We start from the raw sequence: 13,037 nt of genomic DNA, 5'->3' as shown, positions 1-13,037 counted from the left end.
AGCTTTGTTAGGAAATCACATTGGTACGAGAAAAGTGATGTATAATGTCACAGGCTCCTACACCTCCACAATGTGACACTCATCGTCTGCCGTTTCCTGGATAACCATCGAACACGTAAGGTCTATCAAAATGATAATCCTTCTACTCATATATGTCAATAAAATATTTATAACTATTGACACCATGCGCGCACCGACCCCGAAAACATACAAGATGATTCTAAGAAATCGGCTATATTCATCAAGGATTATTAAATGTCTTTCTAATATTTGATATTTAATGTACATTTTGCATGCTTACATTTCCTTTCTAATGCCATCTGGAAAGAAATATCCTTCGATAATAAACATAGTAACAAATCTTTTGCCAAACCTTAAAATCACTTTGTTGTATAAGGAATATAGCCTAAAAAATTTATTCAAGTTGGCAGTGTTCTTCACAATGATGTATTTATTTTTAGTAGCGTAGTCGGATGCACACCGGCTTACGGTGCGAGGGGTCCTGGGTTCGAGTCCCGGGTAAGGCATGGGTGTACTATATTATTCTGATATTTGATAGCGACTTGAAATTGAGATTCACACTGAACATAATGACCCTTTGGCTATTGGCGTAAAAGCTGTAGGCCACATAATTAATTTTAAAAAAATAAAAATAAAATGTATTTATTTTTTAGTGGCGTACTGCTGCGCTGGCCGGGGAACTTCAGCCCTCTGTATTCTGCATTCCCTCTGTATTCCCTCACTCTCTTTTCTATGGTATTCTGTGCCCACCTCCTCGTTACGTCAGACGTGCGCAGCCAATGAATACCGTGATCGCGAATGGCCTACCTTATATATTTTAACGACATTGGAGTAAAATATTCATTCATAATACCAACACGTCTTCCCGTAGAGTGATTTGTAGTGTTATTGTGATCAAGGAGCATACAAGGATATTGTGATGGTGTTGGAGGCATAGTCTAAAGAGCAGCAAAAATGTATTTCATTCCTAAATGTTTAACCCATTCTTTACCTTTAAATGCTTTAAGTAGTGCTGTAAAATTAAACAAACGACTTCAGCATTGTATTAAGGTGAGTATTATTTTTGTTTCAGAACTGTCTTCCTAGGTTATGTAAAGCGAAAGAAATAAAAAAAAGCCTAACAAGGAAGGAAAAAAATTAATTGTTCTTTTCAATTTTCAGTATTTTAAGCTCATTTGGAAGAGGATATCCTTGGATAAATAAAACGTTTTTTTAGAATAATAAATATTAGCAGTACCCAATAACATTATTCAGAATAAGCTCTTTAGTTCATAATTACTTAATTTTATTATAATATAATGTTTTAATTGCTTGATTGATATACTTGCGATTGGGCTTCCGCCCGATGACAAGGAGTTCCACCCCCACCCCCCACCCCTTCTGCACACTCGCATTTTCTGAAGCCTCCTCAAGTCCTTCCCTCCTTTCACATCTATTTGGCGATTGCTCAGTTAAGCTGCTAGGCTGAGAGAAAAAATGCTGATTATTCCACTTGAGTGTTTTATTTTATATTTCGTCATTACTCTTAAAGCCCTGTCAGAATGACCCTTGGTTTGTAGTCCCGACTAGCTGCTGTGATTTAGTGTCTGATTGGCTAAACTTCTTGTCATGTGACTGCATATCTGCATCTGATCCGCAAGGCATAGCTGTGAAGAAGAGTAGGCCTACAGTTAATTTTGATGTGGTCAATTTGTCGATCAAAAGCTGACTTTCATGAATCATACAAATCAATCAACAGTGTGACACATATTCACAGGCACATTAACAAATGGGAAGACTACATTTAAGTGTAAATAAATGTTTTTTGAGCTTGTCAGTTGTCGGTATGGCATAATTTTAATTGTGGCATGGGTACGAATTGGCAAGTTCATGGACTCATGGATGCATGGGCTCATTTTGCAAAGATACTTAAGGTGGGTTTATTAACTTCGCAAGCAATACAAGAGATCAAGGATGCAGCATGCAACAAACTCAACAAAAATATGATAGTTTTTTTAACATGCAAGTCGCAAGATATCTCCAACTTTTGCAGTGAAAGCAATGAATTATAGTAGATAGGTTTGTCCAAATGCTGCTATTCTGTAATGAAACTAATGCTAACATAAGTTATAGAACTTTTATTAAAATGAAACAAAAACAAAATTTTATCTCTTAGGTTCATCTCTAGATTAAAATTATCAGAATTTAATTTTTGCTTGTGAAAAATAAAATGAGTAATAAGTATACATCAAATGTAATTTAGCTTAAATACATTATATTGTCTTAGTAAACTGATCAAACACTCAAAGAAAAATAATTTTATACAAAATTATAAAGTAAAGAGTTTTGATATCTATTGTGAAAGTTTTAGTTATCAAAAACTAAAAATAATATTTTATCAATATTGAAAAGAAAAGTTAATATTTTACACGTGATGTTGGCCTCTTTTTAGTTAATTTTGAAGTCAATTTGAGTTGTGAGTTGTCTTTCTTTTAAACTCGAAAATGTTTCTGTTATTGATACTCATTGAGATATTTGGTTTTCAAAATCAGGATTAAAGGTTCCAAATATTTCTGTATAATATTTACACAGCTGTTTAATATTTACACAACTGTAATAGCATTAATTCACCCTTTCTTTTTTAAATATAAAAAATAAATGCAAATGTGGATACTGTATATATACATGATATGAAAAAAATTAATTATTACATTATCATTTAGGCTACTGTCACTCAGTTAAATACTATTCTAAGGTATCTACTGTTCAAAACTCATAAATAATAACTTTTTATGATTTCAGCTTATATAATTTAAGTTTTCTTACTTTTAATTTAGTTAGAAAAAATGTAAAAAAAATTGTTGTGGTTGTATCTATACTAATATTATAAAGCTGAAGAGTTTGTTTCTTTGTTTGAACGCGCTAATCTCAGGAACCACTGGTCCAATTTGAAAAATTCTTTCAGTGTTGGATAGTACATTTATCGAGGAAGGCTATAGGCTATATTATATTATCAATAACATTAGGGATCCTTACTAAAAGTCCAATTTCGAATCAAATGCGTTGGAGGGGGTTAGATACAACATGCAGTACACGTACGAAGTGTGTGTTGACAATGCCGCAGGCACTAGATGCCTTATCATTCTTAATTTTCCCATACAAGTAAAAAACACCCGTGTGATATTAACAACGAAGCAATCAGTACCCTCATAAGAGTACAATTAGTATTTAAATACTTTTTATCACTTTAAATCGTAAACCTAAACTATTGTTTTTTTTTCTTCTCTCTGTGTTTAATTTGTTTTTTTATTGCCCTTTTTTTTCAAGTATGTATATATATTTTACAGACTTGAAACTTTACAGTAATGTTCCTTATGTTATGCAGGATATTTTCCGAAAATTAGATCCTATGGGTGGTTAAAACCAGGCAACAGTGGGTACTTTGTCTGCATGAGAACAGGATTTTGCATTGTTCATGCCTTCTGCATCTTTATGGCAACGGGCATCGCGCGGCAGTGGCGTACCCACAAGGAGGGGCATGTATAATGAGCGGCGCAAGAGTGATCTGCCTGTAGACTGCCGTAGCGAAGTACGGGTACATCGGTGCTATTCATTTTCTCTCCGGTACATTCTACAGCATTGTAATAAATTTTCACTGAATTTTTTTTTATTTACCATTACTGTAAATGGGAGATGTGGCTTAATTTTTTTTCCATTAGTATAGCCGTGCGAAGCCTGGTCGGGCAGCTAGTTACTAATAAGCCTACTGCAGAAATGTGTTGATTAAGAATGTCTGTATAAGTGGAATTTGTGCACTGGGTAAAATATGCATATATTTAAAACAAAAATAACTTCCTATGTACTTAGGTATGCGTGTTAGAAATTATACTTCTTTGGCATAATGAACTAAATTAAAGCCTGTAGGTAACATTATAAGGAAGAGATAGCACAACATTCATTGTATTAAAAAAAAAAAAAAAAAAAAAAAAAAAACATTAAAGTGTTTAATATCATGAGCACCATAATCATTCTAACACAATTTTCTCTGCTAATAAATTGTAAGTACCTAAACTTGAAGAAAACAAAATTGCAGAATTATGTTCGCTGGTTTCAGTATTTAAAAAAAATAGTTATTAAAATAATTCTCTATATAGTGAACCTCCTTACAAGAAACTGTTTGCTAAGTCCCAGTCGCTGTATAAGGCATTTTTGCCACTATTTAACAAAACATTTTTCTTCTCTTTCAGATATACCTATACTTCTTCATACCAAACGAATGGGAAGTTCAATTAATATTATTTTACTTTAAAATATCCAAAATATATTAATATTTTCAGTGAACAAGCGACTGTTAAATATTTAATTGAAAAATAGTAATTAATAATGTCAAATGTTAAATATGTAAATATTCACAAAAAATCATAGCAGAAATAGAAAACGGCAACACTGTGCCAAAAATACTGAAAATAGCTATAAAGTATAGGTACTTAAATGAACAAGAATACCACAATTTTAAGTTATTTCTTTAGTCAAATTTTTTTTCCACATCATATTATGTGCTGACTGACATAATTTAATATCAGTGTAGAGTTTGATTTGTCTGTAATATATGCATAGATTAAGTTCTTCTGTAAATTCTGTGATTTCAGAACTCAATTGCTATATCTACCAAATTCACTGCAATTTTTCTGACAGTCACACACAAAATTTCACATTTTTTGTCCATGAATAGTGGAAATAAGATTCTGTAAACTTACCACCTTTATTTCATCCCTCCTTTTTTCTTTTTTTGACGTGACAACGCCTAATAAATCGATGAACGCCGGCTACACGCACGAAAAAGGATGACTCATTGTCCCGTTACACTTTGTCCCGTTACACTCATTGTACGCTTGAGCCACATCTATCTCTCTTCCACTCGATTGGAACAACCATCGATTTGACTTTTTGGAGGCACATTAAACTTGAAACACCCATTTGTTTCCTACTTTTCCTATCATCGTCCTATCCTTAACAGAATAACACAGATTGGAAGAAGTTAAATAGCAAACATGTATAAACGTTATAGTTAAAATAATCTGTTTGTTTAAGTAATAAACATATTTTAATTAATGAGTGAAAATAAAATTAATTTATCAATTAAATTGTATATTTCATTTCACTCCTTTGTATCCATACAAAATAGTGATAATTCAATAAAAATTATTCAATTTTATTCATAAAAGTATGCAATCATTTCATCAATGTTTTGTTATGACGTTGTCACGTTAAACTATCGTCCGTAAACCGACTTTACAGACAACCAATTTTTTTTAAAGAACTCTCTTTTAGTAAACAGCCAAAAATTCTGTCTGTAGAGTTTTGTTTCATAGAGGTATTATTATAGTAGTTGTAGCTATGTGTGTGACTATTTTTCATTCGTTGGAAAATAAACAGTGTGCTATTTAGTATATATTGAGTTTGAACAAAACTGGACGAAACGTGCACGCACATTACACTTCATCTTGTTGAATTTCCCTTGCACAGTGCACACATATTTTGTTGCCTACTAAACTTTCATCCTAAGATTTCGGTGGTTAAAAGAAATTTAATTTCTAAAATGTATGTTATTTCACTCTGCGCATAAAAACAGCATAACATACACAGTTGCAGTTTTTTTTTACTCAAAGTGTTATTTCCATGAAAGGTCTTAAAGGGCCCCGCCGGGGCGCACATACAGTGTGCAGGGCTTCGGAAACAAAAGTAATTTGAAAACTGCTTAAGATATCAGAGTGGAGTCTGTTTGCGAAAGAATATCTGTGTTTTTCTACCATATAATGTTGCAGTTATTGGTTAAATTTCATTGTTGGCAGATGCATGTGTAAATACTGTGTGCCAGTCCACAGCCTTGCGCTTGGTGGACTACGTTGTGCTTATTGAGGCTTATTGTACAGTAACAATTCGTCTGTACCAACATCAGAATGTCATTCACATTCAGAGCTAAATTATAAGTAATTTTTAATAATGTGACTTGTGAACAAACTGTATTTTACTTTCTTAATATGATTATTTTGACTCATACAACATTTTTTTATGTTGATAAAACCAAGTAACAGTTTTTTTTTTACATAAAGGTGCGAATCAACAAATGTTACACAGTCAGGCTGGAGTCCTTGAATTTTTTAATTGTACTCGTCAAAAGATTGGTGTGTATTGCATATGCCTGCCTGATGTATTCAAAATAATACAAACGATGCATAACTATTAAATGTGTAGCATCTAAAGGTAAAGGAATTGGGAGACCTCTGTAAACGTTCATGTTTAAAGACAAACATTTATGTTAGTTTTCGTGTCCATGTGTGTTTCAATGTAGCAGTTCATTCTTGAAGGCACTAGTTAATGGTACATTCCGTTTTGCGTATTTATGGTATTTATAGCTACCACTTACAGTAAAGTCAGTTTTTTTATATTTCATTAGATGGGCATTTATGTAAATTAATATCAAGATATTTACCAACCAAAGATGGTTATGTATTTTGAAACATCTAGGTCAGGGATGGCGAACTTTTATTTGTGAACGTGCCATTTTGGATGGATAAAAAGTGTCTGTGATATGGCTTCAAAGAATCTATACTAAGTGATGATAATAATGGATAAAAATAAAACTGGATGCTATTAACTTAAAAAAATCTTTATTTGCAACTCGAAATTTGTATAGCAATCAAAATGTTTACTATTTTATGTTTATTTATATAAAAGAAAAAAAGTTTAGTGTAATTTTTGCTGTTGCAAATTGGATGCTAAATATCTTATATTAGTCTTGTACTTTGTTACTTGTAGCTATCAAGTACATAGATTATTTAATTATTGGCATGCCCAAATTATTTTGTCACATGTTACCACTGGCACACTTGCCATTGGTTCACTATCCGTGATCTAGGTTAACCTAAAATTCTTTTAGATCATCAACGAACACCATCTTCCTTCTCTAATAAAATATTACGAACATCCTTAGTTTTTATGTCATGATATCAAAACACGAAAATACAAATTTAACTATATTTTATTAACCCGAAGAATTCAGCAAACAACCTACCTACATCATGATATGGTTTGGAACAAAACAATTTTTTTTGTTTTATGCTGTGTGGTTGGTAGTATCAGAATCATTAGTGACCAATTTCAGAGAGAGAAAAAAAAAAGGAAATATGTTTAGCCTGGGACGGAAACCTCTGATTACTTCCATACTACTTGGCCTGTAGTAGAGGCGGCTTTTAGGTATCCTTGCAAATACGGTATGTGTCTCATATGCCAGCAGCCAGTTTGACAGATTTTCGTAAATTAATTATTACAGGTCATTACATTCAAACTACATTCAACCTAATTGATTCTTAAAATTCTCTTGTAACCATGTATGCATTGAAACTAGAGGCAGTCACTGGTAAAAATAGGTTACGAAATATAGGAAAATGTGTCGCAATTGGTAGAATAAAAAAATTAGATTGCAATCACGTACTTTTTGAATAATCATTTGTTTTCCAAATCTTTGATTAGCTAAGTGAAGGGCAAATATAATAATTATCTTTTAACATGCTTGATACGGTAGTTATTTTGACAAGATAACAGTTTTGCAATCTAGCATTGATTACATAAACCTAATGAGGGTAAAAAAAAATTTAATTCAGTAGTTTAAAAAATATTTGTGTGTTCATTCCAGATTTTGATTTGATTATAATTTTTACATTTTTCTTTAATTTTTAAGTTTTTGTCACATATTATTCCATAAATATCACCCTTCTTATTTTCCACTTGACATTTGTTTGTACGTGTTTCTCTTTTTTTTTCCTCCAAAATTCATCCATTGGTGAAAGAATGCACCGCCAAAAAGACTTATTTTAAAATGGAAATGTATGCATTCAGCATCTTCTCATGTATGTGGGAGAAACTGTAATTGCCAAGACTGAGACCTAGATTTTTTAAGTATTTTGGGCCTGCTCGCTGGATAGTAGTTTTTATAATAGGTAGGTATATTGCTAACGTAGCTACGTTGATTGTGAGAAGTAATGAATAAGCTATTATCAGGCAAACAAACCAGTGAAAATTAATTCACTCTATTTTGGTAGCCACATATTTTGCAAAAACAGCTTAAAAGTGTTTTTCTCACAGTTGGAATCACTTTTACTAATCAGTTTGTCAGTTAGGGAAATTAACATTATTAACCTAAAACTTTGTATTGGAACCTCTATCTGGAGTTTTTTTTTTTTTTTCCCCACTAGTAGTTATGGTCACACCCAACAGATAGCTTCATATGTCACGTAAATCATGGTTTCAGTTTTCACTGTAAAAGTCAAACTTCTATATCTCCTTCTTTGTTCTGTGTTCTCATGATGTAGTTGAGCACTTTCTGCTAATTTAATATGTAAATATAAAACAAAAATATAATTTTGTATTGTTATGTCTGCAATTTGCTTTTTGTCACATAGGTGGTGTTGTTTCTTAAGTGACTATATTCTATTTGAAATGCCCTGTAAGACTAGAAGCCAATGGCAAACACCTAGAAGTACCTCCTACCAAACAATGTGTGACCTGAGAGAAGGTGAATGAACATGTGGCATTGACTTAATTATTAACACATTTGTACAGCCTAGCCTGGTGCTGAAAAATAATGTGAAATTTGCATTTTTCTACTTGTACCATTATCACTGCCATGAATATTTAGCGTACTAGTGCCGTATAAGATCACCTACCATATTCTTAAGTTTAAGCGGTAGCAACCCAACAGGAATAAAACCTAGTTAATGTTTTGTTGTGACTTTTGGTTTGTGTGCACAAAATACCACTTCTTCTAAACTTCTGCTGTTCCGAGTGTAGTGAATATTATACATAGCAGGTACATCACCAACTGCATTAACTGCTTACAGTAATTGATGAAATATCGTAGACAATGTAGCTCCATATTCTTGGTTCTTCTACAGTAACCAGTTTATAAATACAATTTGTATATGTTGAATAATAGTATTTTTCTTAGTAAAATTTATGAAATGTGGAATTCTATAGAATGCTGATTCAAGCAAGTCATTATCAAGTCTATGATGTTGGTGTTTAGATTATGAGGCAAAATTTTTGCTTTGCAGGCTGGTGTGTAACTATCAAAAGATTTGTTATTTTTACCTGGGCAGCAGTTATGAATTAAGATGTCTTCTGTGGTGGTAGGGTCATGGACAATTAACATCATTTCAGGTTGTACCTGTTACTTTTTCGAAGAAATCGTATTCCACTAAGTCTAGGAAGAGCAAAGTATTCAGCAGTGCCAGTGAAGCTGTCCAAGACATTCCAGATGGAGCTAAACTTCTGGTTGGAGGTGAAGTACATGCATACCTACCTATTTAACATTCTTATGTTTCAGTTAATGATATAACAGTCCCTACTGCTGTAAACCTCATAATTTTTTACTTTAATGCATTCCAGATGATGTTAACGTCTATCATCCTTGCTCACAGATGCATAAGTTAACTTAACATAATATGGCTTAAGCTTGACTTAATCATTCGTCTCATTTGTCCATCACTCGTCTGTCCATCCGTCACGTGACCAGTAGCCAGTCAGATGGCCCGGAAAATGCCATCCGTCTGTCCGTCAAAACCTTACCAAGCTTTAACTTTCGACGGACGGATGAAATAACCTTCAAAACGTTAGCAAGATATTTATTGCCGGCGACCTTTACTGTCTTATAAGGTTTTTAAGTATATTTATTTGTTTATCTGCTTCCATTAAATGTTATTAACATACGTTTGAACATATTTTTAACTGAAAATATTTAAATAAATATCAGAAGGAAAAAATTGAATTAAATTATTTATTAAGTTATTAACTTTCATGATCATCAATTTAATATATCTACACAAGATAAATTTTCACGAGTATTTAAGATTTTTGGTCTGTTGGCAACATTAAAGTGAAAGTATTTGACGAACGTGCGGAGGATTGTGAATCGCTCGGCTTGTTACGGACGGACACGACCTCTCATTTTGAGTTCAGCTTTACACCTAATCTTACACTATAGTGAAATGTCTGTAGTTTATTCTTTGATCCAGCACCAATCGAGCCACTCGCACTCAGCTGTTTGGGTGGATTCCAGCTGTTTACCTTGGCCGCCAGCTCACAATACCGCTCTGGTGGCATTTATCATTACTGTAACTTTTTATTTCAGGCCTGTTTTTAGCGGGATACATTTCACATTCGATGGGCTCATTTCCATACTGATATTTTGAAGAAGTCCAAAGGTCATCTGTATTTTTTCTTTCTACAGAGAAGCGTTTTTATTTAAATTTTTTGTTCTGTGGATCCCACGTGGAATTGAGTGCTCAGCGATATAGAACAAGTCAGTTTGTTCATACATGTATTGTTTATCTTTAATTCAGTCCTTTCTTCTATTGTATTTCGTCTGTTTCTAAAATTTATACAGTTGATTCTAGTGGTATTAATTTTTCTTTGGTATACCTGTTACAATTACATTTACGTTCCATAATTTGGCATGGCAGTTGTCCCGAACTTGCTGGATTAAGGCATTTCACTGTAGTTTTGTATTTTAACATCTTATTCTCTGGAGAACCTATCTTTTAGCTTATTTTGCAGTGTTGAGATCAGCTAGTTCACTGTTTCTGTCTCAGACTCTTTCTTAGATTTTCCTTGACACCTGCTCCTTAACTTTCATCCTATCTGTTTATCATCTTATCCAAAGAATTTTATCTATCTACTCTAATACTTATTAGTTTTTTCTCAAGATAGTGTTATTGTTCCAGATTCTTATACTACCCTTTTGCCCTAGCCACTTGGTTGTTATCTTACTATTGACTGTGAGTTGCTCACCTTATGACGTTATTTCACCTTATCTACTACTGTTGTCCACTCCAACTCTTACTGCTATTGAAAACAGGTTTTTTTTTGCATGAACCTACACTTATATTTCATTTCTTATGCCTCCCTATCACAAGTTTGAACAACTCATTGGAGAGAGGTCCTATATTAATTTTTAAAAAAATGAGAAATGGAATGGATATAATCACAAGTTCAGTTATTATCTGCCTGCCCTAATTGGTGATCAAGTAATTTACCAGCTCTCTTAGTTTATGGATGGGGTTATATTCTTAGACTTGTTGGTAGGAGTCATCAGTTCTTGTGAGCGAAATTTATTTATTCTAACTTTGCCTTTCTTAGAAGTAGGAAATGTGTTGTTATTTTTGTTCAACGTTGGTTCAAAATGGCTCTTGTTTTTTTTTATCCGTTATACCTAAAAAGATTTTAAAAAGCCTCATTTAAAAGCTCTTTGAAAATATTCACAATTTGAAATGCTACATAGGCATCTTCGAAAGAAAAACAAATTTCAAAAAATCCATAAACTATTTTTTATTAAAACTCTAAAACACCAATTTAATTTGTTTGGGAAACAGATAAGTTAATAATGCAGGTATAGTGACTGTCTACCAAATTTCGTTATGGGATGAGAATGGGATCATATTAAAGAAAAAAAGTTGAAATTAGCTTCACAATATGTGGAAAAATTTTCCCATTTTATTAACGTATCTCTTGTGCTAAGAAATTATAAAAATGTTAATTTTCTTGGTTTTTATAATTCAGTTAAAAACCACGATTTTTCAAATTTTTATAAGTGTAATGATGTCAATGAACTCGTTAATCAACTATACACTTGTGTTAATGGTACCTATTATGAACAGCTTTTTTCCTCTTTATATTATAAAATCATCTAAACATCCTGCATGGTTCTCTAATGAATTAATCCAAGCTTTAAAATCAAAGAAACATTTTCGTAAACAAGTTAAATTTTTAATTGAGACAAAATCCAATGGTCTCGAACTATCAACAGTAGTAACATCATGCATAATCCAAAAAAAATTTTGGCGGTAGGTAAAATTAATTACTGATGGTTCTCATGAAAAGATATCACTGAAATCCAATGGTGCGACTATTAATGATCCTGCAGTGTTATCCAATATGTTTGCTCAATATTTCTCTAGTGTATATTTACCTTCTAGTTGCAATCACCAAGTTCCTATAATGGATACATATCTTGCTACTATATTTGTTCCTAATATTACCAAAAGTATTGTACTATTGGTTGGGTTATTAGGGCTTTATAATCTTCTAAAGCAGCCGGTCCCGACGGGATCCATAATTTCATTCTAAAAGGTGGTTCTCATTTACTTACCCTTCTTTTGACACATATACACAATTACAGACTAAAATCTCAAGGTTTTCCTTGTAAATGGAAAATTGCAAAAATAATTCCTATTCACAAAAATGGTTCAAAATTATTTATTTCAAATTATAGACCAATCTCTTTGTTTCATGGTTTTTCAAAAGTTTTTGAAAAAATTATATTTAAATTCTTAAATTTTGAATTCGGTAATAAAATATCTAGTACTCAACATGGTTTTAGACCAGGAATGTCAACATCTTGTAATCTGATGCATTTCTAAATGCCATTTATAGTGAAGTTACAAACGGAGGTCAGGCCGATGCCTGCGTAAATTTGATCTAACCAAGGCTTTTGATACAGTAAATCATTCATTGCTGCTCCAAAAGCAAATAACTTTGGTTTAAGTGTTAATTATGTTAATTGGTTTTCCAGCTTTCCCTGCTTGAGACTGTGAATTTAAATAGTTGTGGGCTGTGGGTTTCACCCTCCAGGTTTTGGGCTGTGCGGCATACCGGAAAACTTGATTGCGGCGGTGGAGGCGTCTGGCGTCAAGAACCTCACCTGCGTCAGCAACAACTGTGGCGTGGAGGACTTTGGCTTGGGCATCCTGCTCAAGAAGCATCGCATCCGCCGCATGATAGCGTCGTACGTCGGCGAGAACTCGGATCTTGCAAAGCAGTATTTGGCTGGCGAGCTCGAGGTGGAATTGACTCCGCAGGTGTGGGATTAGTGTTTACTTTTTGGTGGGGAAAATGCCCTAAAAAAAGGTTGTGCTTTTAAATCTTAAATGATATGAACCTTCTAGAATATTTGCAATGAAAATAAGAATCTTAAGATCCCT

The 13,037-nt window shown here is 33.0% G+C and overlaps 1 protein-coding gene across 1 annotated transcript in view; it reads left to right on the top strand.

Moving 5' to 3' along the window:
• Positions 1-459: 459 nt before the first annotated feature.
• The window catches only part of LOC134533902 (succinyl-CoA:3-ketoacid coenzyme A transferase 1, mitochondrial), a 39,852-nt gene continuing 27,274 nt past the window's right edge, over positions 460-13,037 (top strand). Inside the window, exons 1-3 of the mRNA XM_063371689.1 lie at positions 460-1,071; positions 9,220-9,340; positions 12,688-12,914. Of these exons, the coding sequence (XP_063227759.1) occupies positions 976-1,071; positions 9,220-9,340; positions 12,688-12,914 (444 nt within the window). The 5' untranslated portion in view covers positions 460-975. The remainder of the gene's footprint in view (positions 1,072-9,219; positions 9,341-12,687; positions 12,915-13,037) is intronic.

This window comes from Bacillus rossius, chromosome 7 (assembly GCF_032445375.1).
Source record: "Bacillus rossius redtenbacheri isolate Brsri chromosome 7, Brsri_v3, whole genome shotgun sequence".
In the NCBI taxonomy this organism is placed as follows: Eukaryota; Metazoa; Arthropoda; class Insecta; order Phasmatodea; family Bacillidae; genus Bacillus; species Bacillus rossius.
The sequence above is the reverse complement of the archived record's forward strand: the minus strand, read 5'-3'. Positions and strand labels throughout refer to the sequence as shown.